Raw genomic sequence first — 25,664 nt, 5'->3', positions numbered from 1 at the left:
GTATAATTTATATGTGGGGTTAATGGGTTATTAACAAATTAAAAAAAATAAAAATAAATAAATTAAAACAGTGCAGGGTGGCAGCCTGATGGTAGAGTCCTTTGAACCATCACTTTGCAAATCTTAGGATTGTAATTCGAGTAGTAGTTCTTCAGTTTAAATGTCGGGCTCACATGATAGCCTCAAACAGTTTCGCCAGCCTGATGGTAGAGTCCTTTGAACCATCACTTTGCAAATCTTAGGATTGTAATTCGAGTAGTAGTTCTTCAGTTTAAATGTCGGGCTCACATGATAGCCTCAAACAGTTTCGGGGGTTCACGCCATATAAGCTACAGTTGGCACAATTGATACCGAATAATGGTAAAAAATACCCTCTTAAAAAAATTACAAAAAAAAAAAAAAAACAAAACTTTTTCAATTCTTAAAATGTAGACATTGGACTCTTTATTTACAGGGAAATACTAACGAATGTCCTTAGGACAATGTTTAATAATTTATTTAAAAAAAAATTTTATGAAAAAAAAAATTGCTATTTTGCCAGTTTTTTTTTAAATTTCATAAAAGTGGTGTTGGTGTTTTCTTAAAATAGATTGTTAATTATTGTCTTAAGGGCACTCGTTAGTATGACCCTTAATTAGATATGGGTTATATAAATCTAATTTTATTTACTTTAATTTCCAGGGTCTTTATGTATTCAGATTGGGAGGTAAAGTTCAATTTTTTAAATCACAAATGAAGAATACGATGTTGATCCAGTATTTTAGTTTTAAGAAAAAGGTAGCATGAATTTTCTCTCATATTTTAACCAAAGGCCGTGTGGATTTTCAATTTTGTCTCTTATTTCAACCAAGTAATCATTACATTTAAAATTACCATTCACAAAATATTAATTACTAAACCAAAACATAACGAGATTTTAAAATTTCCCGAATTAGTACACAAAAACTTCATGTAGTTTCTCTTAAAACATAGAATCTCTCATAGAACATCATTAAACATCCTTGACAATCATAAATGCAACATAATTTTTATTTTTTTGAGTAAAAAAATGCAACATAATTAGTGATGTATTTTCACCAAAAACAATGCCATAAGGGAGTTTTGAGTTAGAATAATGCTAGAGATACAAATTATTTTATAAAAAATTCTACAAATGGCTGAAGTAGTAAGTGATTATTGGTAAATAAAAAAGTGATATTAATGATAAACCTAATGAAAATTAATAAGAGGTTTGCCGGATCAACATTTTGTAAAAATGTTGTAAAATAACAAGGTAGTTAAGTATTGCACAAGGGGATTAATTATTACATTCAAAACTAAATTAGGGGGGGTTTCGTGTTTTTTTTTTTTTTGGATAACAAATGGGCTTTCGTGTTTTACAAAGAAACTAAATTGGGGGTATATTGTGTCTTTTTTTTCTTCAATTTATGATTTATCTCAATTTCATTCTATTCCAAATAGAATAGTCATAGTAAAATTTTATTTTGGATATGGTTGAATTTCTACCATTTAGTGCTATAAGAATCAGTTGCGTTTAGTACACAGCAATCAGCATAGAACTCAATAATCTATTTGTAGCTTATCTCCTTTCACGTTAGGAGATCTTTAAGTTCACTTCATTTCGAAACAAATGGAGCTTAGACAAACTTTTCTTGGCAGGAGTCACAAATTTGTAGGACTAGATTTTCGTGGCCTTCATTTTAAGCATGTTCATTGGCACAAGTTGAAGTGTGCAAACCTCCAATCAGTTAACAACACTATTCAGGGTCGAAATGTAGACTTTGTCTTGAAAAAAGAAAATGGTCAAGCAAATTTAATGGACTTGTTTTGATTGTTGCTACATAGAACTGCAGAAATACTGCTTTTGCACAGTATTAGTGGTAAAAAATGAATTAATGGAAGTATACAATGTAAGTACTCAAATCATGGACCTGTTTTCAAGCTCATATATCTATCAAAGGCAAAAAATCCAAGAAAGAAAACTGGAGACAAGAATTCTCTTACTCTTCCTCCAATTCAAGGCCTGGTATGTATTCCAAACTTACATCGAAAATGACTGGACTATTTGCAGACACTCTTGGCCTTCCTGGAGCTGAAGTGAGACCTTTCGGGAATGCCAACTAATAAAAAAAAAAAGAAAAAAAAAAGCACCTATATGTTAGAATTTTTCCTCATATTTGTTCATCAGAAGAACAAAAAGAAAGAAATAGAAGTTCATTGTATTTGCATGATTGACCAATGCCATAAAAGCAAGGTTAGGTGAATAAGAATGCACACTTCCATTATTGATGCTGCACCTTGTTTATACCAGCTTAAGCATCAAAAGCACTCAAGGGAAAAGGAAATTATACAGGTAGAAGTATGTTGGAATTTGAAGCATCTAGTGCTAAACATACTGATCCTGGAATGTAGAGTCGACGCTTCCCTCCTATTTTCATGCTCAGGATCCCTTCGTCAAGTCCCTTGATCACCTGTTATACCCATTTAGATTATAATATGCCAATGAGGAGTATGAAATTAGAAGACTGAGCAGAAAAAAAAAACCAAACTTGCTCGGATTGAGCTTAAATTATGCAATCACTTCTCTCACCTGACCGGAGCCAACACGAAAAATGTAAGGCAGACCTTTCTCCAATGAACTGCAGAATTTAAAGGAAGAAACTGTGGGTCTCAGACTCCAAACATTGCCCTTCACGTTAGTTTATCAAACAATGTATACATGCTAGTTACTAGTTAGTAATGCCAAAGATATTTGTAATTAAAATCTTCCGTAATTTTGGTAGTCACGATCATCTGAGACCCCCCCCCCCCCCTTTTTTTTTTTTTATAATAGTCTTAGACCTGCTAAGTTGGGTAAAATGCATATAATTAAGTTATAATGTTTTTGGGAAAATTAAATACTTGTTGTGGAATTCATTAAAAAAAAAAAAAATCTATCTCTAAGCCACTCGTGACAAATTAGACATTTTGTAGAGTTACGAGTACACACATTCAAGTTCTGCATCATCTAATTTGTGCAAGAGATATTGGCTACATTTTCTTGTAATAATTTGACTTACCTGTCAAATATTTGTCCAGATGGAACCATAGCAACATAATTAGCCGCCACCTGTGATCATATATGACATTGGTATGAGAAAAGTTGGAGACACATGAAGAGTAAATCTCAATATAGCGGCAAGAAAAGTATAGACATAAGACAAAGGTGATATGACCCGCTTTTTCTGTTTCTCTGATATGCTGTGATAATGATATAATCCAACTCCCACACCCCCCAAAAAAAATCTAAACAATTTTCATAATGAATTTTTATTAACCACTGTCTAGCCCAACTGACAGTATTAACGGAAGTATGTTCTCAAAAAGGTCTAGTTTAATTTTAATTAGTCTGGGTTGTCAGTCAGGCATATCAACCAGATCTGCTTAGCCACTAAGAAGTACCACAAATATAAGAATCTATCTTCAACAGAGAGGTTAAGCTGTGGAGGTTGATGGATATGGCCGAAATATTCTAACTGAATAGAGGGCAGTTAAGAGTGAAAGACGCATGAACTTATGACATACTGAAGCTATTCACCCGTTGATTCTGAACATTGCTCAAGTGAAAGTCAAGATTCATTGTATTCCTAGTGACCCATCCTTTAGCTAGATTTGGTGTAGCTTCTTAAGAAGTTCATGTAGTGTAAAAATCGAATGCTTAGATACAAACTTCTTTGTTCAAGCCAGAAACTAATTTATAAACCTTATTATAGCTACTTAAAGTTATATTTAGGTTATCCAATGCCTATAGCAGGAAAAAAGAAAAAAGTGTTAATTTGTGAGCCAGGCTAATTTGCACACCTGAAATCCAACAGGTGGACTAGGGCCTTCGCCAATTTTAATATCCTTATATTGCAAACCAGACTCTGTAGTTACCATGGGTACCTTCATTAAAGAGCAAGTCCAACATTTAGTACCAATTCAACATTCATAGAAGTCAACACTATATCTAATCAAAGTAATTTCATGCTTAATCATGATCACAGGTAATCTAAACATACAAGAAAATGTTTAACCCACAACATAGTCACTACAATAACAATAAATTTCTTCCTACATATATACTCATATAATATTGATCTGCAGCAACTCTATGTACATTGATCATATGGACTGTCATGAATTCGATTGGATGTTTCTCACACTCAAGACTGCACTACGAATCTACAATTTTAATCTTTGGCATTATTGAGTATGATAGGAAAAAGATTAAGGTTATAGATAAATGAAAGTAGTCTATTCCAAATGATTGTAGTAGACGAAGAAGGCAACAAAGAACCCTCCATAATTTGTTAATTAATTAAGTGTCCTTCAGATTTGTCAGGATCCTATCCATGTCTTTAGCAGATAATGTTGATACTATGGACATCATTCATATCAGGATAATAAGTTTAACTGACATAATGCATAGTCAAACTTAATTTGTTACTAATAAAGAGTCCTGTGCAGTAAGTACTTGACCAAGTTGAGTAGAAAATCAGTAATGTAAAAAGTTGGAGCTAAGATGTTGAGACCACATGCAGCATGAGAACTAAGCCCCAGTGAGTGAGACTTTGGCTTAGGTATCCTTCAGAATGACTGTGTCTAGTATAATACTAGAGAGTTGCAAGGAAATAAATAGAGAGAAAAGTTGAGTACTAAACATTTTACAGAATAAGGGACAACCCATCAAAATGGTTTTGAAGTGAGAGAGAGAGAGAGAGAGAGAGAGAGAGCAATGCATTATTGGTTCGTAAATGTACATAAGAAACTTCACTCTAAATGGGGAAAAGGAAGGTTTAAATGGACATAAGAGCTTGAAAGTGTCATAGAATGAAACAAAACGAAAAAAAAAAAAAATCAGATAATCTTAATTGTAAGGCAGGTTTCAAATCCTTATTCATAGAAACACCACTCTGTGCCTGTCATCAGGACTTAAGACATGTATTAAGCATGTCAGAAATTGTGTTCTTCACATATGGCAGGCATTTGGTGTTACATGCAAGACTTATAATTATTTATAGCCAGATAAAATAACCTTAGATGATGTGACAACATATGGAAAAGACTATAAATGAAAGAAAAGCACATTTAAAGTTTAATTGGTAAAAAAAAAAATCATATATTTCTGAAATGTACCCAGAAAGGCATGCCTTAAGCATTGGTGTATGCCATATATATCCTCCACACTCATGGCATGGACCCCCAAGGGCTTTAGTCTTTAAGGAAAAATTAAAAGTTTAACCTACAGTAGTGTGTTTCAAGTTACTGTAATTACATTGCCATCTTCTAAGTTATAGTCCTTTTGAGAGACTTGCTAAAAAATGGTTAAACGCAACCTGCTTCATTTAGTGGGAAAGCATATTTTATACGACAGTATAGTGAGTGGTACTTGAACTTCTAAGAACAAAATATTTTGTGTAGTTAAGGGGGCCATGTAATCTCACCATACATTTTCAAGCTCTTTCTCACAAGTATCATCACATAGTCTTGGCTTCTGCTCTGGGGGCAAGCCAGCTCCTTTGGACTCAAATGAGTCTATAAAGAGGCCTGACAATCCAAAAACCAATCCCATAAGATCCCTACGCTTAATTACATTGAACTCATCTCTCCATTCACTTGCCCTTGAAGCTTCAGCTTTAAGGTCCAAAGTTGAGCATCGCACAACTAGACCTCGAACCCTGTCACTGGAAATGCTTTGATGGTTGGCAAACAGACCTTTGCCAAAAGCAGAACCTGATACACGAGGAATCTCATTAACTACACAGAGTTTGGGAACAAAAAAGACAGTTGAAGTTGCAGTTAAAGGAAGAAATACTACTACTAAACAGTGACAAACAGTTACAAAAGTCAGACCTCAGTTATATTTTTGAACCCCATCTCATTGACAAGATCTGGTAGAATTTTATATCAAATACATAATCTCACTCACATTCTATGATTCCAACCTTCAAAGAAATATATAAATACCAAGAAATGAATTTTACATCACATAATAGAAATGCATTCTATGAATTTAAAGATAAGACAGATGAACAAAGTGCGAGAGAGAGGAAGTTCTTTTGATGATTGACAAAAATCATGTCAAGCATCTTAATTTCTTAATATGTATTTGAACTGGTCATGGTAGCTTCTCCTGTTTATTAAGGAAACTACATCCATCTTCATGGGATGATAATCCAAAAGGAAGTCAATCTTATTCGAAAAGGAAAAAATTTGTTTTCAACAAATTATTTGATTTCTAGTGAGCTAAACATGGGATCAATGATTCCCATTTTCATGGCCAAAAGTTTCATTCCATGACACAGCCCATCTACCTCAATTCAAAGCATTTCCTGCAGTGATACAAGTAACCTTGGATCGGTCGTAAACATAGGCCTATAAGGGGCAACACATCTCTAGAATGGTCATGAGGTTATTGGCTTCTATTTTTCTTATTTAATCAAAGTTACTGATTCCACTGCTCTTTAAAGCATGATAAACCAAATTGAAATTCCATGTACATGAAAAAATTACAAAGGAATGATAAAATTTTCGCAGAAAATTCAAACATAACCCGAATGAATGACATAATGAGAATCATGAAACATAATTCAGCCCACACCCATATCTTAAATGGGTTGACTGGTGTCCTTATATTTTATACCAAGGCCTCAATTGGAGTCCCCACAGGTGTTATCTCCCCAACAGAATTAGCTACCTACTTGGAGTGGAGCTCTAGAGTTCAGATGGTTATATATAAAATTTCCAAAATAGAAAAGTTAAGCATAGTAATCTGATTAATCTATCAAACGTATGGACCTTCTAAGGTCTGAGAAAGGGAATTCTATGGATAGAATGTGAAGTGGCTAAGAATAAAAAAACCATTAAACTCAAATTAAAACATAAAAAACAAAATTCCCACTTAGAATTCCACATTCTTTACAAGAAAACCAGACGCATTTGTCAGGCAATAAGTTTTTTTGTCATAAAAAGAAAACCCATCATTTTTGCCAAAACTGAAGCTGTGAAAGACAGGTTCCATTACATTTTGGGTCAGAATCACATTCACAAACTTACCTAATTATGAGAAAAGCGAAATGAAAGAAAAGGAAAACACAGTTTATAATTTTGTGACATGCACATTGACTTCAGAATTATGACTAAACAAGTAAGGAAATTTGAGGGAAAAAAAAGGTACAGATAAAGTGAGAAAATTTGATTACCAAGTGGAAGAAGCAGAGAAGCCATGTCCTATGGCTATGAAGTGTGAAGTGAAGAGGCTGTAATGTTTGGAAACGGATAACGAAATCTTGTTGTGTCATGCGTGTGAGTGTATATATATTTCTCTCTGCCAGCTTGGCATCTCTCCATTGGTGTTGTATCTTGGTAAATACTTTGTATGATCTTGCCACCTCAGCACTGATTTTTAATTTTTTTTTCAGACTGTCTGAAAATGTATAATATTAATATTCAATAGCATCTCATTTGAAAATAGATGTCTTTTTGCTATTAAAATTATTATAAATTCAATAATTACAAAAATAAATAATTTTTTAAATTCAATAATTACAATAAAAAAATATATGGATTTAAACTCATCATATTCTTTTTAGAAACATCATGAAGTGCTAAGTGAGTTTCTGCTTGGACTACCATGATGTATAACGATTATGTTGCAATTAAATGGGTTACTTATAGAAAAACTAGTCTCCCAAAACCATTAAATGAAAATAAAAATTTGGCAACCCCCAAAAAAAGAAAAATAAAAATAAAAAGAATAACCTTCCATTTCGACCAGGGAAAATTTGTTGCACACATGGTCAAAAACAATTGAAAACATGACTTCAAGCTACAATTTTAAGTTTGAAATCACGTTTTCAGTTGTTTTCAATGGTGCGTATTTGTCTTCAAAAACAAAAAAAATGGTGTGTATTTAGGTTACATTTGGCATTGGTTGAAAATGCAGTTATTTATTTATTTATAACTATTTAGTTTATTTTTGCAATTATTTATAAGTCTTATTACACTTTTTAGTATTATTTATAGTTTTACTATACTATTTCAATTAACTTTTAATTTTATCTACAGTATTTTCAATAAAAAAATTTCAATTTTAACTAAATAAACTGTTCTCAAATAAATTCTTAGTGAAAATAATAAACATTGCCTTTCAATCATAAATATAAGGTTGCATTTGAGATTTAAAAAATATTAACTTATTTTACTTTTAGTTTATTTTTACTTCTATAATAGATCTCATTGTACTATTATGTGACGTTTGGTACAGGGAATCCACATTACTCCTGACATCTAGATTCCCAGGAATGTGATTCCTAGGAATGTGATTCCTAAAAATTTAGCTATTCCTATGTTTGGTTTTATTGGGAGATTCTCAGGAATGTGAGATGATAATGTTTGGTGTATTCTTAGGAATCTTAAATGAATTATTTGTTTTTCCCATTTTGTCTTTAGATTTGAATGTGAAGTACCAAGCCCATTAAAAAAAAAAAATCCTCCTTTAAATAAATAATGAAAAAATATATATAAACTATTAATTAGTCCTTTAAAAAAATATCTTACTCTAAATAGATAGATAAAAAACATTATATAAACTATCAATTAGCAACACATTCATTAAAACTGTGATCTAACATTTCAAAATGACAAGAATAATACAAAAATAACTATTAGCAGAGTTATTTATCCTGTTTATGTTGTTTTGGCGGGAAAATATAAAGACAAGAGAGAAGATATTGATAATTTGTTTTATAGTTTATCTTAATTGCTTAAATGATAAGGAAAATGGGTTAAAATTGTCAATTTATAAAAAATACAATTTCTTTTAAGTTTGGGAATCTGGATTCCCACCTGTTTTAAAGGGAATCCACATTCCTATTGAGAGGAGTTTAAGGATTCCCCTGGTATCTGATTCCCTAGCATAATTTGCAACCAAACATGGGAATCTTTAAACATTCCTGAGAATCCTAAAACATTATCCCGTACCAAACGCCACCTTAAACCAGTCTCATTGCTCTGCCTTTTCTACGTATATTTAACAAAAAGTTTTAACAATAACTGCACTGCCTTTCCTGCATCCAAACAAGAAAATATATCGGTCCATTCAATTCCTAATTGCTCCTTTTTCATCTCCCAAACAGGCTAAAGACTCAAAAAAAAAAAAAAAAAACAAAAACAAAAACAAAAAACAAAACAAAAACAAAAACAAAAGCTTGCCTTGGTTTAAAAGCTGGGTGCCATCGTGTTCGTTCTCTCATAAGACTCTCTCATCAGTCAGACCCTCCAAATTAAGCTAGGTGCGTTCTCTACTCTCCCAAAATACCAAAACTTTCGTCCTTCTCCTCTATTTTGGTAGGTCAGAAAACGCAGGAAACTCCGAGACTTTATATTCTTTCAAAATTTTAATTTCTCAGCTTCTTTTCTCTTCTTTCTACCAAAACCCAAAAAAAAAAAAAAAAAAAAAAACTCCTATTTTTTGCATGTAATCCGAAAATTTTGAACTTTTGAGTCTTTGGGTGTTAGGGTTTTACTGACCCTTTATAGTGTTTTAATCAATTTTATTTTTTGATATATATATATTTTAATATTTGGGTTTTGCTTTTAGTTTGGTTTTAAGTGCTTTGTGGTTGAAAAATCCTGGTGCTTATTTTAAAGGGTTTCAAACTATTATAAGTGTGATTTCTGATTCTTTCTTCTTCTTTTTTTCCTCTGTATATTTTGTGTAGGTTAGAATTTGGTGTGGTTGCAAGTAAGTGACAATGGTGGAGTTTCTTTTTGAAGACATTTTCAGAATCGAGCGACTAAACCCAGATGGTAAAAAGTTTGATAAAGGTATATAAGTTTTTGGGTTCTCATTTTTTTATTCTTTCTTTTACTTGCATTGTAGAATTCATTTTGATTTCATATTGTAAATGTGGCATGTACAAGTATCTTATGTAGCCTAGTTAATTGCAAGTTGAATAAGCTTAAAGCTATGACCTTTTTATTTTGTTATATTTTTGCCACAATACACTGTTGGTCCCTAAAGTTTAACCCATCTGCGATTTCAGTCCTTGAAGTTTTAAGTGATAGCTTTTAGTCCCTAACAAACTTAAAGTGATGTCTTTTAATCCCTACGGAGTGATGATGAGTCAGTTTTTTAGTTTAGCCACATTATTTAATGGACTAAAAGTGATCACTTTAAACTTCGGGGGACTAAAATTGCTAATGCACTAAACTTTAGGGGATCAACAGTGTATTTAAGCCTTATATTTTTAAATGGTGTAATGTAATACTACTCTAGGGGTGTTGCAAGGATTGAAGTAGGACCTCTTGTAGAAATATCTACTATGAAAGTTTCTAGTGGGTATCTGAAATGGGGGAGTAGTTGTTCATGAGCCATATAAGCAACACGAGTCAAAGCAAGTTTTATGTGGGGAAGAGATCACACAGAGGAAGGAACAAAGAGTGCCTTTAAGGAATAAAAGGCACACAATGATAATACAAAAGCAAAAGCAGCGGTGTTATAGGAGGTCATTATAAAAAATTCTTTCCTCTTCTATTGCTTCTCTTTTTTTTTTTTTTTGATAGGTAAAAAATATATGCATTCAAGAACACTACCTTATGCAAAAAACATAAGGCAGAGAGGTAAGTACAAAGGAAAAAGAAAGAGAAAAAAGAAAAGAGAGGAAAAGAGACTAAGTACACAGGAGAGAACTAAGGAACATAGGGAGAGAATCACTAGAGGTGAGTTTCCAAGCCCTAGACCAATCAAACAGAGTGCCACTAAGAGAGGCCAAAAGTTGGTCATCTGAGCTTTCCATGTCCTTGAACGTCCTCCTATTGCGCTCCCTCCAGAGACACCACATCAAGCATAAAGGAGCTAAATTCCAAATGCTAGATGAATGCTTTTCAGGCCAATTCCACCAACTGAATAGAGTATCCGCAACTGATCTAGGCAAGACCCAAGAAAACCCAAAAGATTTAAAAACCAAACTTCACAGTTGAGAAGCCTTTTCACAGTGAAGTAACAAATGATCCGTCGTCTCCCCATTACTGCGGCACATGATACACCAATTGACAAAATCCAACCCTCTACCCCTCAAATTATCCCCTGTAAGGATCCTATCCCATACAGCAGTCCACACAAAGAAGGAAACACGCCGAGGAGCCTTAACCTTCCAAACCCCTTTCCAAGGGAAGATAATGGGTGCGGGGCTTCTCAACTGATTGTAAAACGAATGAATATCAAAGTCCCCATTCTTTGTTAACTTCCATCGCATACGATCTACATTTTCGGTGGGAGGAAGATTAGAACCCAAGGTACGGAGAAAATCATCCACTCCACCCATTTCCCAATCATTAGGTCTCCGAATAAAATGAACATTCCAGCTTCTCCGCTCCTCAATCCCCAACCGTTCAAGAGAAGAGGCCACCGATGCCTCTTTATTGGATGCAATCCCATACATGCTCGGAAAAGACAACTGAAGAGGAGACTCCCCACACCAATGATCAGTCCAAAGCTTCACTCTATAATGAAGTATAATGAAGTCTGCGGAGTTGGTCTTTAAAAATTGTTGTAAAACTTCTTAATATATTAGCAGAACTGTCTGGGTTTTCAACTAGTTGAATGTTGCCAACAGTAGGTAACCTTTTCTTTTCCTCCTTAAATAAGTACTATACCTATATATTTTAATAAGTTGGTGCATCATGAATGAACATTTATTGCTCCCATTGTTAGCTGTGTGAATTATATTTTGGCTATTTATCAGCTGAAATGATAAGGCAGCCTCCTTTTAGTATCAAAAAGCATTGCTTCATGTCATTCTAAGAGTTTGAAATACCATAATAATACGAGCTTTTTATGTGACCATCCAATGCTATTTGATTCCCTTATGAGCCTTGTGTTTAAGTAGAACTTGTGAACTTAAAGAATATGAGGGCTTGGAGGGATTATAGTTTTTTTTTTTTTTTAAAGTAAAATCGTCAGGAACTGCAGGCTTATGGCTGCATTATGCACTGTGATGCGCTGTACTATTTCCTAATTGAAATGCAAAATAATCATCAAACTGTCACTACAGTCTGCGTAGAAACCAGCATTAGAATGTGTTTGGGAATTTTTACAAATTCTATGCTTGTTTATAAATTTTTTTTCTTCATATATCAGTTAAGTAGAATACTCAAGTGGACCTGTTGTTGTAGGACAAAAAGGGAACCTAGTCAAATCCGCTCTGGCTCTGGCAGCTTTGGTCAGCTTGGATTTTAAGGAATTAGACTTAGGGGTTGATGCAAAAAAGGCTGGAAAATAGGAAGTAATATAGGGTTTCTAATGATGAAAAGGAATAGTAGGATTTGGGGATGAAACAAAGAAGAAAATCTAAGGTCTGGGTGGTTGTTCCGGTGCTGTGAACAGCAATTGAGCTGTTTTGGGTTCTTTGAGGCTTTTATATGTATACGTAGTTGAGGATTTTAAAGGTGAAAAATCAATGCATGTGTGAGCTAGGTTTCAGCTTTCAAGTTTCTGGAAATTTAAGGATGGAAAAGAAAGGAATAAACTTGTAGGCATCACACCTCAGAGAAGGTTGTATCATACAAATCTTGATAGGTTCTGAAAATTTAGGAAGAGAAAGTATTACATCCATATAAATAGAGGACTAATAACCAACCCTAATAGGACTTGGACTCTATGGGCTTTGTTAACGAAGGCCAAACTATATAACTAAACTCGCAAACAAAGCCCAATAAAATAATCAAACCCCAAAATAACATCTAATGGATCAATGGTGCAACCCATTTCCAGAAACTAGAAAATTACAGAATTGACTCTTAACAGTTACAAATGAATAAACGAAAAGAAAAATGAAATTGACTTCTCACCACCTGTGACACCTGTCCTTAAATTCTCCATTATTAGCTTAACAGTGATCCTAAAATTGCACTGGCTGTATGATGGTAATGTATTTCTATTAAGGGCTGGAGAACTAAATTTCCCTTAGTTGTTACTATGGTTGAGTTTACAATTATAAAAAAGTTTCCGTGGAAGACATTCTCAATGTTCTTTATATTCTTTGTGTTTGGGGTGGTGCCCTTTGAATGGTAAAGTGTTGTATAGGGTTTTTCAGTAAAGTTATGTTTTATACTTATGGTGTTTGCGGGCTGATTTATGCTAGACTCTACATTAGATAGGAATGTACTATGTTTAGTTGACCTAGAAAGATTTATCATGATTAGATATCTGTTTGTATTTTTTAGATATACATGTCTTGTAGGCATTTTATGTTCACAATTTCATCCAATGTGTTTCTGTAGTTATTCGGGTTGAAGCAAAAAGTGAGAAGTTTGACATGTTCATGCACCTGGATGTGATGGTTACAAAGGATTTTGAAGTGAAGGAAGGTGATAAGTTTGCTATGGTAATAGCTCCAACACTAAATCTGGATGGAACACCTGACACGGGCTATTATACTCCGGTAATTGTAATACTTGTGTAGTATGCATTAGTTTATTATCCTCAACTTGTTTATGCTTCTTTTTTTTTTTTAAAAACAAAAATTATTTTAACTATTGGTAGCAGAGTGTTGTGACAATTTTGATTTTGTAATATAGGGGGTTTACATGTGGTGTTTGATGAATATGAGTTTTACGTACGTTTGGAAGTCCCTGTGTGTGAGTGTGCAGGGTTAAATAGGGTTGAAGCAGTTTTAATTTGAGTCATTAGCTTTAGAATACTGGTGTTTTTATGGTAGAACTGTAGATTAAAGACTTAAAGTAGTCCTGCCCAGAACCTAAGTTGTGGTCTATTTACGGCACCTTCTCAATTAAGCCTCATTGTGTCACAACTACTCACACGCGTGTATTCTTATTTCGAGTTTGTCAATTGGGTGTTTATTAGGTGAGTTATTTAGAATTCTGTAATCATGTCTTGTTGCAGCTAAATGAAGTCAAACCTGGTTTAATTGAGAATTAGACAGTTTTTGTTTATTGGAGAAATAGTTGCCTTGCTTTTTTACCCTCTCCCTAAGTTCTTCCATGATATTTTGACTGTGAACTGGCCCTTAATTACTCTGCATTTGATAGCTTCTTGTGGGACATCAAAACGGTGTTGATAAACCTTACCAATTTTGTATCACCTTGAACAATCAACTGCCACCCACTTCATTGCAAGACAGTCCATTGACTAGGAATTTCATAGGCTCTCCTGCATTATGTAGCCTTTTGGGATTTTCAACCCTAGAACCTCATTTTTGGCAGATTTTTTTTCTTGGTTAAATGTCTCTTTCTATAGCTGTTATAGTGATGGAATTGACGGCAGGTTCATCATGATGAATTGCTGGGAAGCACGGGTGCGGCGTTTGGCCCGCCGCACCCGCGTCCGACGCGGCCCGACGCGGGGACGCGCAGGCGACGCCGCTGCCTGCGCGTCCATGCCGCGTCGGGCATTAAAAAAATACTTGTTTCGGTGCGATTCGCGCTGATTCGGGCCAATGCGCGCGAAATCGGGCCGATTCGCGCCGATTCGGTACGTATCGGGCGCAAACCGGTACCAACGAAATCGGCCAATACCGGCCGAAATTCAAAAAAAAAAAAAAATTTCTCTTTAGCTAGGCTCTCTCCCATTCTCTGTACTCTAGTTATTATTTACTATTGCTCTTAAATTTGGTATATATTTATATAATGTGAAAAAAGTATGTTTAGCAATATATTAAAAATATAAATAAAAATATTTTTAATAATTTTTTAATTGCCGCACCCGCACCCGCACCCTACTTTTTCAAAAATTGCCGAGTCCCGCACCCGCACCCGAATCCCGAAATGCAGCCGTGCTTCATAGATGAATTGTTACATTGACTGATCTTTAACAGCTAGTAAACTTGGCTTCTATGGTGCCTGTGCATTTTTTGAGTTTCTCGTTTCTACCATTTCTTTATAAAGTTTTTTTTTAAAGCCTTTATAAATGTTATTGTACTGTGCCTGTGCATTTTTTTAGTTCCTACCGTTTCTCTTAACTGTTTCTTTAAGTTTCAATGATAAAAGTTCTTTGAGCCACTAAAAAATTCATTGTTCTTTGTTGTATTTTGGTTGTTTGCTTTTCCTGAATTTTGTGGATCTTCAAATTATTGAGGCCCTAATAAATTAATTCTTAATTATTTTCCAGGGCAGTCGGCAGTCACTTGCAGATAGATTTGATTATGTCATGTATGGGAAACTGTATAAAATTGCAGATGGTTCAGGACGTGGAATTAAAGCGTATGTAGTGCTACTCTTCAGACATTAATTCTTTTTTACATGTCTTGAGTTGTTATAAATGTTTATAGATGCTAAGCAAAGAAAAACGTAGCTGCTAGTTGTTTTAGTTACTCACTTAAGTGTGTTTAGTCCGGTTAACTATGTCATATCCATAAATGATTGTTGGTATGGCATCTGATCTGCACTGTCTGCAACATGGATGGTTCAGAACTGTGCAGTTCTTGCCATTATTGTGGATAAGGTTGTCAAAAGTGTGCCTATTCACAATCCCAAAAAGGTAGTGCATTCGGTTGGGGACCATGTCTTATGAAGCAGAGGTCATTAGTTTGAATCTCCCGTTTTCACTCCTTTTGATCCAAAACTTACCAAGAGAAAAGAAATTGTGCCTTTGCACAAACTCCACCCTAAGTTTCAATGAGGGCCAATTGTAGTGCTTAGGTGCAGCTTTTTTTTTTGTTTGTTGAGAAACTAAGGTGCAGCTTAAGCTTGAAAGTTCTAGTTTATCAAAAAAAAATATTAATTTATCTTAAGCTCAATGCATATCAGTTAAATGCTGCAATAACAATCACTATTCCAAGGGTTTTGGACCCTTTGGTAGTTTTCTAGTCATCTATTTTAGAAGTTTTCTAGTCATCTATTTTAGAAAGCTTTTACATCAGGTTCTGCTTTTTTCTTCAGGGAGATAAATGTTTCGTTTGGTGGGCTTCTGATGATGCTGAGGGGAGATCCATCTCATTGCAACAAGTTTGAGCTTGATCAGAGGCTGTATGTCCTCATGAGGAAGGTGTGAAGCTGTGTCATAAGATCAAAGTCTTGTTAACTTCGTACCCTTTGCTGTATGGAGGATTTTTTCTTTAGTTGCCAAATTATGATACATGGGTGCAATGACACATTAAGTTTATAATTGTGAAAACTGAATTTATTATAAAAATCGATGTTATTGTACCTCTATGTATTCCTATGTGTGGTGCAAATGATCAGGAGGCTAAGCCTCTTGGTGCTGCCAACGTGACTGGTTTAGAGAAATATGCAGCTCTGCCCAATTAATAACTGAAAATTTTATCCAAAAAAAAAAAAACTGAAACTTTTACATTTCCCCCCTTTTTTTCTATTTATATTGAGCAAAAAAGGAAAGGAGGATTTCTTGTGGTGGGTCTGGGAAGGTAATAATACTATAGGATAAATCTCATTGATCCCAATATCAATATCCCATGGAGTTAGGTATAGTCCCTCAGTGATCTTTGTGTAGTAAGGTTTAAATTTGAGTGAGGAAAACAAGTAGTCTTTGAGTAGGGAAAACAAGCGGTCTAAAGATGTAACAAATTTTACAAATATTTTCATAATTGTGAATTTGTGAATTTGTTGTGTAGCATTGTTGTCATCTCAATAAGTTATAAAACAAGTTTGTGAATTTGTTGTGTAGCATTGTTGTCAAAAAAAGTATTACTTTACTAAGTAAACACGAGGCTCTTGTCGAGATGATTGGTTGTGATTGGTGTACAATGAAAGTAATTTGAGCGATAGTCCTAGTGAAAGTGATGTACTAATCAGAATCTGTCATCTCAATAAGTTATAAAATAAGTTTGTGAATTTGTTGTGTAGCATTGTTGTCAAAAAAAGTATTACTTTACTAAGTAAACATGAGGCTCTTGTCGAGATGATTGGTTGTGATTAGTGTACAATGAAAGTAATTTGAGCGATAGTCCTAGTAAAAGTGATGTACTAATTTGTCATCTCAATAAGTTATAAAAACAAGTTTGTGAATTTGTTGTGTAGCATTGTTGTCAAAAAAAGTATTACTTTACTAAGTAAACATGAGGCTCTTGTCGAGATGATTGGTTGTGATTAGTGTACAATGAAAGTAATTTGAGCGATAGTCCTAGTAAAAGTGATGTACTAATCAGAATCTGTCATCTCAATAAGTTATAAAAACAAGTTTGTGAATTTGTTGTGTAGCATTGTTGTCAAAAAAAGTATTACTTTACTAAGTAAACATGAGGCTCTTGTCGAGATGATTGGTTGTGATTGGTGTGCAATGAAAGTAATTTGAGCGATAGTTCTAGTGAAAGTGATGTACTAATCAGAATCTGTCATCTTAATAAGTTATAAAACAAGTTTGTGAATTTGTTGTGTAGCATTGTTATAAAAAAAAGTATTACTTTACTAAGTAAACATGATACTCTTGTCGAAAATACAAGGTTTAGTAAATTTAAGCCCTAAAGTTAAGTTACCACTCAGGCTCAAATTTATCAATGCGAACGTATGATCGGGAGAGGAGGAAACATAGTACTCATGTGGTGCATAAGGGCTTGAGTGCACGTGTGGAATGATGCATGGAGGCACCTAGCAAGAAGATTTGGTGGCATGTGGCGGTTTTTGGAGCTGATTTCAGTAGTGTTTTGCAAATCATCTTGAAATCTTTAGAATTGAGTGATTTTCTTTTTAATTTTTTTTTTACATAAGATAGGGTTTCAATTTATGATGCCATCTCTATAATGATTGTTCTTTATAATGAAGTCAAGACATTGATTTGGGGTTTTTTTTTTTGGTTGGTGTGTGTGTGACTTTGTGTAACTTTTGAACCAAAGATCGCTTGTTCTTTCAAGTTGTATGATTAATGGCTCGAAAGAATGCTTAGAAAGTTTAGGGTATGTTTGATAACTATTTTTTCTCCTTATTTTCTGTTTTCAAAAATAATTTTCTATTTTTAAAACTAAAAAACTTGTTTGGTAATTTAAAATGGATAGAAAACAAAAACTGTTCTTAAAACTCAATTTGTGAATGAAACTAAAAACATGCAAAATGCTGTTTTCAGTTTTTAGTTTTAAAAAGTCAATGAAAACACTCGTTTGATTTAATAAATTTGTCTCATTTAATGAGTTAGTATTAGAGTCCAACTTCTAGTAACAACATATTTTTGTATTTTCTATTTTTTTCTTCAAAAAACTTTTTTTTTTTTTTTTTAATTTCAACTATCCAAACATGTTTTTGATTTAAAAAATACAATTTTTTTTCTTTATATTACCAAAAACAAGTTTCCGAAAATTAAAAACAAAAAATTGTTACCAAACGTTATATTTCGAATGGGTAGAGCATGAATGGCGGCAAAAATGCTTGTATAGTGACATTGCGAGTGGGGATGCCGAAAAGGAGAAGAAAAGCAGTCCCAAGGGCGGAGCCATGTTAACCATTGGCCCTCCCCAAAATTTTTAAAACCTCTCTAATAGTAGGTAAAAATAGGTCTTTCTACCATTTATTTAAGAGCTGCCCCCCTCCAAGAGAAAAGCTTGGCCTCCCTTCCAATGTGTCAGCCATGAAAGTTCCCTCACCCTAACGCCCTTTTCACTTTTGTGTCCTTGGCTCTTTTTCCATTACTCTTTTAAGTACGTAAGCCATGTGCCAATATATATATTTGTATAATTCTTTTTTTTAGCTAAGACCATATCTCATAAATTTTCAAGGACCTACGTTGTACTAGTGTAGTAGTGTGAGAATTATAGAGAGTGTGTGGGTAAAGTAATAGCAATAACTAGTGCCAGGGAAGACCCTTCATCATTGATTTTCTGTGGCTCTAGATGCTGATGTATTTACTACTTTCTCTCAATAATTTTTATATTAACTTGTTCTAAGAATTAAACAAAAAAAAAACCCTTGTATTGAATTTAATTGTTCTTAAAAATGATAACATTATTTGTATTTTATTGGTCATGATAAATCGATGTTAAATTTAATTAAAGAACTTAATGTACTCTACTTAATGTATGGTACTTAAGTTTTGCTCTAATAAAGGAAGACATACACATACACATACACATGCACATACACACACACAAGTTATTGCTTTGGATTTGATAAATATTTTTTTTAACTAATGTAGGAAGACATGCACGTATGTATGTATGCATGCTGGACTTTGGATTTTCTTGAATTGTAAATCACCATGAGACTTCTGTCCTTCCATACAAAAATTTTTAACTCTGCCCCTGAGCAGTCCAATCTTAATTTTGCTAGGACAAGGATTGGGTCTAGTGTGTCCTATGCACTGTACCCAAATCATGTCCATTTCGATAACATGTTAAAACCTAATAAATTGATAGAAAGAGGCCTTTATATAAACATGACAACATAGGTTTACTATACCTACATCACAAGAATTAAAATACAATACAATGGGCACTGGTCTTGAACCAGATATTCTAACGAGGCTAATTGGGAGTTATATCCTTGGGTACTTGTTATGTCAACATTCAAAGGTGTTCTTTTCTTGCTGAGTTCCTTTGGCTCTAGTTTCTAGTATCTCAGGATGCGCAATATGTTGCTACGTTATGATTTATTTATTATCATCAAAATATACAATTACACATACACAAAATAGTTATTGATCTCAAATTATTTTGAAATTTTCTAAGCACGGAAGATATATAAAGAAAATATAATCTATCGGTATAACTTAAAATAAAAAATATTAAGTGGTGTGACATTGATTAAAGAGAAAACACAGTTCAACAATAGATTTGTCAAAATTTAAAACCTATAAAAAAATATATTAAATGATATAATATTACTTAAAGTTAAACCAAATCTAACTTTGACAGAACTCTTAATTTATGTAAAAATAAATAACATAGAAATAACAAACTGGCTATCACTATCAACACTACAACCATTAATCCACTGAGGTCCTTGCCTTCACATTGGCCGAAATGATGTCTTTGTCCACATTTATGGTAAAAACGAGTCCTACATTTACATTTAAAATGAAGAATGAGATCAATTCTGTATTATAATTTTTTCTTTTTACTTGTATGCTTAGATCAACGTGTCTAGCAATTTCAAATTTTATTATTTTATTTGTATGCGTAGATTAGTATGTCTAGGTATTTCTATTTCTCTTATTTTTAATTTAATTACTTAAATAAACATGTCTAGGTATTTCTTTGATTTTATTCTCACACTTACATGAACAAGTCTATGTGTTTCTTTGAATTTATTCACATGTCTAAGTCTTTTTTTTATTTTATTCGCGTGCTTAAATGAACGTCTAGGTTAATTCTCTTTGATTTTATTCAAATGCTTAGATGAATGTCTGGGTTAAATCTTTTTGATTTTAATCAAATGCTTGGATGAGCATGTCCAAATTTCTGTTTCTTTCTTCACAAATACTTTGATGGACATATCCTAATTTTCTATTTTTGTTTTCTCGACAAATGCTTGAATGTCAAACATGTCTAATTTTCTGTTTCTTTCAAAGACTTCGATGGACATATCCTAATTTTCTATTTTCTGTTTTCTCGAAAAATGCTTGAATGTCTAACATAGAATGCCTTGATGTTTAACAAATCTTTTTTTGTCATCAATTTCTATTTTTATTTTATTAGAATTTGATTGTACATTGTCAGATTATTTTGGTTTTGTTATGATATCCTTATTCCATCATTCAATATTTAATAATCTACAATTAGGTAGTATTTAAAACCTAAGAGCACTAGCATTAGGTGTGCTAAATGCTAAATATTTAGCATTTAGCACACTAAAAAAAAAAAAAATCACCTACATCACATGTTCCAAATACTAAATTATTTGGCATTGATCTATATTACTATTCGGCATTGATCTATATTACTATTCTACTTTAAAAGTTGGGTTCTGATGGCAGCTATAGCATTAGGAGCTTTATAAGCAATAAATGGGTGCTAGAATCTGCTGCATTGGTTGAAAATTCCAATATTCCTTTCTTTTGTGGAGAAATGGCATTGTGTACGAGAAATGGTAGCCCTAAAGTATGTACTTGTTCACTAAGATTCCGTGGTAGCTAGAATCAATGGTGGATGCGAGTCAGTGGATAGTTCCCTTTATGTGCCTTCAGCTTGTAACGCAAATAGAAATGGGGGTCAATTGATTTCCTTGATTTCCTATCTGGGACTGGGCCTTGGCATGGACTATTTTGTCCATTTGGGTTTTCAAAAGAATAGTCTCCCGAAACTTTTATATACCCCAAACGCTCATTCTCACTTTCAGTTGTTGAAATGATAGAAACTAAATGATTTTTCAAGAAGATAACATGAACTAGAAGAATTTCTATGAAAAACACTCACACAAGCACAAATTTGAGAGTATAAATCTTGGCAAACTGATAAATTTGGTTTTGTGACAACTGAGTTAATTCAAGGTAGAAAACGAGAAATCCAATACAAATAAATCATAAAAAATCTAATCATATATCTAACTCAATATATAAAATTAAAAAAAAAAAAAGAGTTTCAAATACTTTACTTTTATGAGCTACTTTTTTGTCTAAACCGAAAATAATTCAAATTTGTAAGTCATTTATGTAATATTACGAATATGCATGTATTATCTGTTACTAACTAAGTAGAAACACACACACACGTGTGTGTTAATTAAGATTATTTTTAATTGTATTTATGCATGTACGAGAGGTTATAAACTAGTTTAAATAGTATGGAAGGAAAAAATGTTGGTATTTATTCTGGTGAGAAACATTTTGGTAATATAGTTAATTCTTCATATGTAAGTTTCGTGTTTCCATTATGTGATGAAATGCAAACAAATGTTTTATAAAATGTTGGCTAAATTCCCCATAAATGCAAAGTAATTCTATTTTCCGTATGAAATAATCAAGATTAATTGTATTTTCTAATCAAAATTATACATTATCCAAATGCATTATTCCCTTGTAACAACCCAAAAAGAAAAAAAAAATTACAAAAATTAGAACATTTTTCAGATAACAAATATAATATTCCGCTTAACTTACAAATTGTTTATATTATACCAAAATCAAATATACTTTGCAAGAAAATAATGACATCATTTTGAGATGGTTTGGAACTAGCACTTATTTCTCAATTTTCACATTAAAAAAAAAAAAATCATGTCAATTTTTCCTATTATTAGGTATAGTAAGTGATGCATACTTTGACAATGGAGGATTACGGTCATACTAACTCGGACCGTGTCTTTTGGATGGGTTACGAGCAGTCTGAATCTTCTCCAAGATACATTAATTCGTTCACAAGTCAGTCAACCCATCTCTGATTTATTTCACCTAATACGAAGAAATAGAAGGTAAAGACAACAAATTGATGTCACAGACCTACAGTGGAATTGCTTGTTTTTACGTGAGATTACCTTCCAAATGGGGCAGCCCGAGATCAAAACACTCACCTCTTCTACCTCCATTATCATTCTTACTAGAGCAAGCACACCCACATATTCTCTGCTTGAATGGGCTGCCTTTTCTCTTTCTTCTTCTTCTTTATATGCTGCGTTTTCCTCCCAAGTTTTTCCTTCTCAGGCCCCATCTCCACCCACTCGATCAGCCCCAACTTCAGTGTCTCCAATATCCAATTCATCGACTACTCGGGCACTTTCTTGCTCTCTCCAACTGGCACATTCAAAGCCACAATTGATGCCAAACCATTGTCCTCATACTTTTACTTCTCCATCGTCCACACTGCTTCCAACACCACAATCTGGTCTGCAAACCGTAACGCACCCATGTCAAATTCTGACAAGTTGTCACTAACTACCAACGGCCTCACAATCACAAACCAGGCTGGTAAAGTTCTATGGTCAACCCCGCCTTTGAGTTCTGAGGTTTCTGCTATGCAGGTTTTAGAGACAGGAAACCTCATGTTGGTTGATGCAAAAAACGTTACGCTGTGGGAGAGTTTTGATTATCCAACGGACACCATTGTCATGGGACAGCCTATTCCAGTTGGAAAATCATTGGAAAGCGCTGTGACAGGCGAGGATATATCGGTTGGTGATTATCTGCTTCAGCTTACTGACAGTGATGTCGTGCTGCAATGGAATAGGATGACTTATTGGAAATTGTCCATGGATACAAATGCTTACAAAAACTCCAATGGGGCAGTATCGTTGATGTTGATGAATGGTACTGGTTTGTATTTGCTAGCAAGTGATGGATCCAAGGTTGTGATTCAGGTAGTTTTCACTGGTCCATCGGGATTTCGGATAGGTAAGTTGGGTTTTGAAGGCAGATTTAGCATAAGCAGGTTTGTGAGAAATAAATGGATGCTTGAATTTGCGGGACCAGTTGAAAAGTGTGATATTCCTTTCATTTGCGGAGAAATTGGATTGTGCACGAGAATCCGTTTGATGGCAGATTGTTCTTGTCCAACAAAATTCAGTAGTCAAACCAATCGTTGCATGCCAGTGGATAGTTCACTATCTCTGCCTTCAGCTTGTAATGCAACTAGTAATGGCAGTCAACTGAATTCCTCGATTTCCTATCTGGGACTGGGCCAAGACATGGACTATTTTGCTAATCATTTCAGGGAGCCTGCTAAACATGACATAAATTTATCAGTTTGCCAAGATTTATGTTCTCAAAATTGTTCTTGTCTGGCCGTTATCCATAGAAATTCTTCTGGTTCTTGTTACCTTCTTGAAAACCAATTAGGTTCTTTCATTTCCACCGCTAACAGTGAGAATGATCGTTTTGGGTATATAAAAGTTTTGGGAAACTTTCCTCCTCAAAACCCAATTGAGCAAAAGGGAAATCGGAAACATCACTTCCCAATTGCCGGTTTGGTACTTTTACCTTCAACAGGATTCTTACTATTAATAGTCTTTGTATTCCTTGCAGTCCAGTGGTTATGGAAAAATAGGCTTTCTAAGACCAAAACTGCAAAGCTAGCCCGGCTTAACTCATCATCATCAGCAGAGCTACAAATGATCTCTATCCCAGGCATACCAAGAAGGTTTGATTATGAAGAGCTAGCAGCTGCTACTCAGAACTTCAAGACCCAGATTGGTCGTGGTGGCTTTGGTACTGTATACAAAGGTACTCTGACAGACCAAACTATTGTGGCGGTGAAGAAGATTACAAGTTCGGGAGTAGAAGGGAAGAAAGAATTTCTTACTGAGATTTCAATAATTGGGAAGATCCACCATGTCAATTTGGTTAGATTGACAGGTTTCTGTGCACGAGGGAGGCAGCGATTTCTTGTTCTTGAGTACATGAACAGAGGTTCATTGGATAGTACACTCTTCGGTAATGGTCCTGTTTTACAATGGCAAGAGAGAGTGGAAATAGCACTTGGAACGGCAAGGGGACTTGCTTACTTGCACAGCGGGTGTGAGCACCGGATCATCCACTGTGATGTGAAGCCAGAGAACATTCTCCTGCATGACAATTTACTGGTGAAAATATCAGATTTTGGGATTTCAAAGCTGATAAGTCGTGAACAATCCACTATTTTTACTACAATGAGAGGAACTCGAGGTTATCTTGCACCAGAGTGGTTGACAAGTGCAGCAATTTCAAACAAGGTTGATGTTTATAGCTATGGAATGGTTTTACTGGAGATTGTAAGTGGAAGAAAAAATTGCTCATTACAAACACGCGGCCACATTACAGAAAATAATGACATTGAAGGAAATGGCCTATCCTCATACTCTTCTAGTTCAGAATTCAGTCTATATTACTTCCCTCTAATTGCACTAGAAATGCATGAGCGAAGAAGGTATTTGGAGCTTGCAGACCCAAGGTTAGAGGGAGGAGTGGCAAGCGAAGAGGTTGAGAAGCTAGTGCGGATTGCCTTGTGTTGTGTACACCAAGACCCAGAACTGAGGCCAACTATGGCTAACGTTGTTGGCATGTTGGAAGGTGAATTGCCTTTGGGTGAGCCAAGGATCGAGTCACTAAAGTTCTTGCGAGCCTATGGCCAGAGATTCACCGAGACAGCAACAATGGAAGGGCCTTCTTCTAATGGTGCTACAATTGCTACATACAACTCATTGTCTTACATCTCTTCACAACAGATCTCAGGTCCGAGGTAGTGCTCCTAGATTGTCTATATTACTAACCGGATAAAATTGGCCTAATACGATCTATAAGAATTGAGATCTTTGGCTGGTCTTTGTATCCTTTCTCTGTTATAATTTTATCTGCAAATGCTGCTTGCAATTTTCCTCTTCCAATTGTAAATTCGCCAGTTTTTGTTCTCCTTTCTCAGATACTTAAGAGTCCGTGTGTGACTCAGACTTTTCATGGTCAGTTTTATCCAATTTTGATAAGAAAATTTGATATTATGCTAAATGTTGAGAGTTCTGCTAGGCCTTTGTACAAGTTAACACTTGACTTGACAGTTCCGATTCCATCATATAGAGCTGCACATCTAACCAAAATAAAAAGATAGTGAAAATATCAACTCCTGTTGCTTGCCAAATTTTGTACTCAAATATTAATGCGCATCACTTCTGGCCCTCCATGGCTTCGAAGTTCGAACTTTATCATAGAACTTTGGTGCCTCAGATTGAAGTGATCATCACTGTAAATACAGTGATTATCATCCACGTTTAAGACCAACAAGACCCAACTCAGTTATCATTCATGCTCCAAAATAAGATTTGTTAGAAATAAATGAACT

At 34.3% G+C, this 25,664-nt stretch overlaps 3 protein-coding genes across 5 annotated transcripts; 2 read left to right on the top strand and 1 right to left on the bottom strand.

Annotated features, from left to right (window-relative positions):
- Nucleotides 1–1,790: 1,790 nt before the first annotated feature.
- On the bottom strand, nucleotides 1,791–7,312 carry LOC142631084 (peptidyl-prolyl cis-trans isomerase FKBP16-3, chloroplastic). 2 transcript variants are annotated; one of them, XM_075805156.1, is made up of 7 exons: nucleotides 7,224–7,312; nucleotides 5,471–5,754; nucleotides 3,841–3,924; nucleotides 3,060–3,109; nucleotides 2,591–2,639; nucleotides 2,397–2,471; nucleotides 1,791–2,120 (listed from the first exon to the last, which is right to left on the bottom strand). In XM_075805156.1, the coding sequence occupies exons 1-7, from the start codon at nucleotides 7,246–7,248 to the stop codon at nucleotides 2,001–2,003; spliced, it is 687 nt and encodes a 228-aa protein (XP_075661271.1). In that variant the 5' UTR covers nucleotides 7,249–7,312; the 3' UTR covers nucleotides 1,791–2,000. The 2 variants fall into 2 exon arrangements, with proteins under 2 accessions (XP_075661271.1, XP_075661272.1); XM_075805157.1 differs by having other exon boundaries at nucleotides 1,985–2,120; nucleotides 2,298–2,471.
- A 1,865-nt stretch (nucleotides 7,313–9,177) lies between these two features.
- Nucleotides 9,178–16,188, top strand: LOC142630582 (DNA-directed RNA polymerases II, IV and V subunit 8B-like). Of its 2 annotated transcripts, none has more exons than XM_075804598.1 (5): nucleotides 9,178–9,314; nucleotides 9,744–9,849; nucleotides 13,306–13,466; nucleotides 15,152–15,243; nucleotides 15,922–16,188. In XM_075804598.1, exons 2-5 carry the CDS (start codon nucleotides 9,777–9,779, stop codon nucleotides 16,031–16,033), a joined length of 438 nt encoding a protein of 145 aa, XP_075660713.1. In that variant the 5' UTR covers nucleotides 9,178–9,314; nucleotides 9,744–9,776; the 3' UTR covers nucleotides 16,034–16,188. The 2 variants fall into 2 exon arrangements, with proteins under 2 accessions (XP_075660713.1, XP_075660714.1); XM_075804599.1 differs by having other exon boundaries at nucleotides 9,313–9,369.
- A 6,285-nt stretch (nucleotides 16,189–22,473) lies between these two features.
- On the top strand, nucleotides 22,474–25,296 carry LOC142631022 (G-type lectin S-receptor-like serine/threonine-protein kinase At5g35370). Its single transcript, XM_075805081.1, has one exon. It carries the CDS (start codon nucleotides 22,492–22,494, stop codon nucleotides 25,072–25,074), a length of 2,583 nt encoding a protein of 860 aa, XP_075661196.1. The 5' UTR covers nucleotides 22,474–22,491; the 3' UTR covers nucleotides 25,075–25,296.
- Nucleotides 25,297–25,664: the final 368 nt, after the last annotated feature.

The sequence above is a fragment of the Castanea sativa genome, chromosome 4, assembly GCF_040712315.1.
Source record: "Castanea sativa cultivar Marrone di Chiusa Pesio chromosome 4, ASM4071231v1".
NCBI lineage: Eukaryota > Viridiplantae > Streptophyta > Magnoliopsida > Fagales > Fagaceae > Castanea > Castanea sativa.
This window is presented reverse-complemented; position numbering and strand designations above follow the sequence as displayed.

Excerpts from the sequence above, each read along its gene's own strand:
- LOC142630582 (XM_075804598.1), top strand. The coding sequence starts at position 9,777 with ATGGTGGAGTTTCTTTTTGAAGACATTTTCAGAATCGAGCGACTAAAC. Across the intron at positions 9,850-13,305 it reads TGGTAAAAAGTTTGATAAAG|TTATTCGGGTTGAAGCAAAA; the intron begins GTATATAAGTTT and ends GTGTTTCTGTAG. Across the intron at positions 13,467-15,151 it reads ACACGGGCTATTATACTCCG|GGCAGTCGGCAGTCACTTGC; the intron begins GTAATTGTAATA and ends ATTATTTTCCAG.
- LOC142631084 (XM_075805156.1), bottom strand. The coding sequence starts at position 7,248 with ATGGCTTCTCTGCTTCTTCCACTTG. Across the intron at positions 5,755-7,223 it reads TTCTCTGCTTCTTCCACTTG|GTTCTGCTTTTGGCAAAGGT; the intron begins GTAATCAAATTT and ends CTCGTGTATCAG. Across the intron at positions 2,640-3,059 it reads TCTGGACAAATATTTGACAG|TTCATTGGAGAAAGGTCTGC; the intron begins GTAAGTCAAATT and ends TAAATTCTGCAG.
- LOC142631022 (XM_075805081.1), top strand. The coding sequence starts at position 22,492 with ATGGGCTGCCTTTTCTCTTTCTTCTTCTTCTTTATATGCTGCGTTTTC.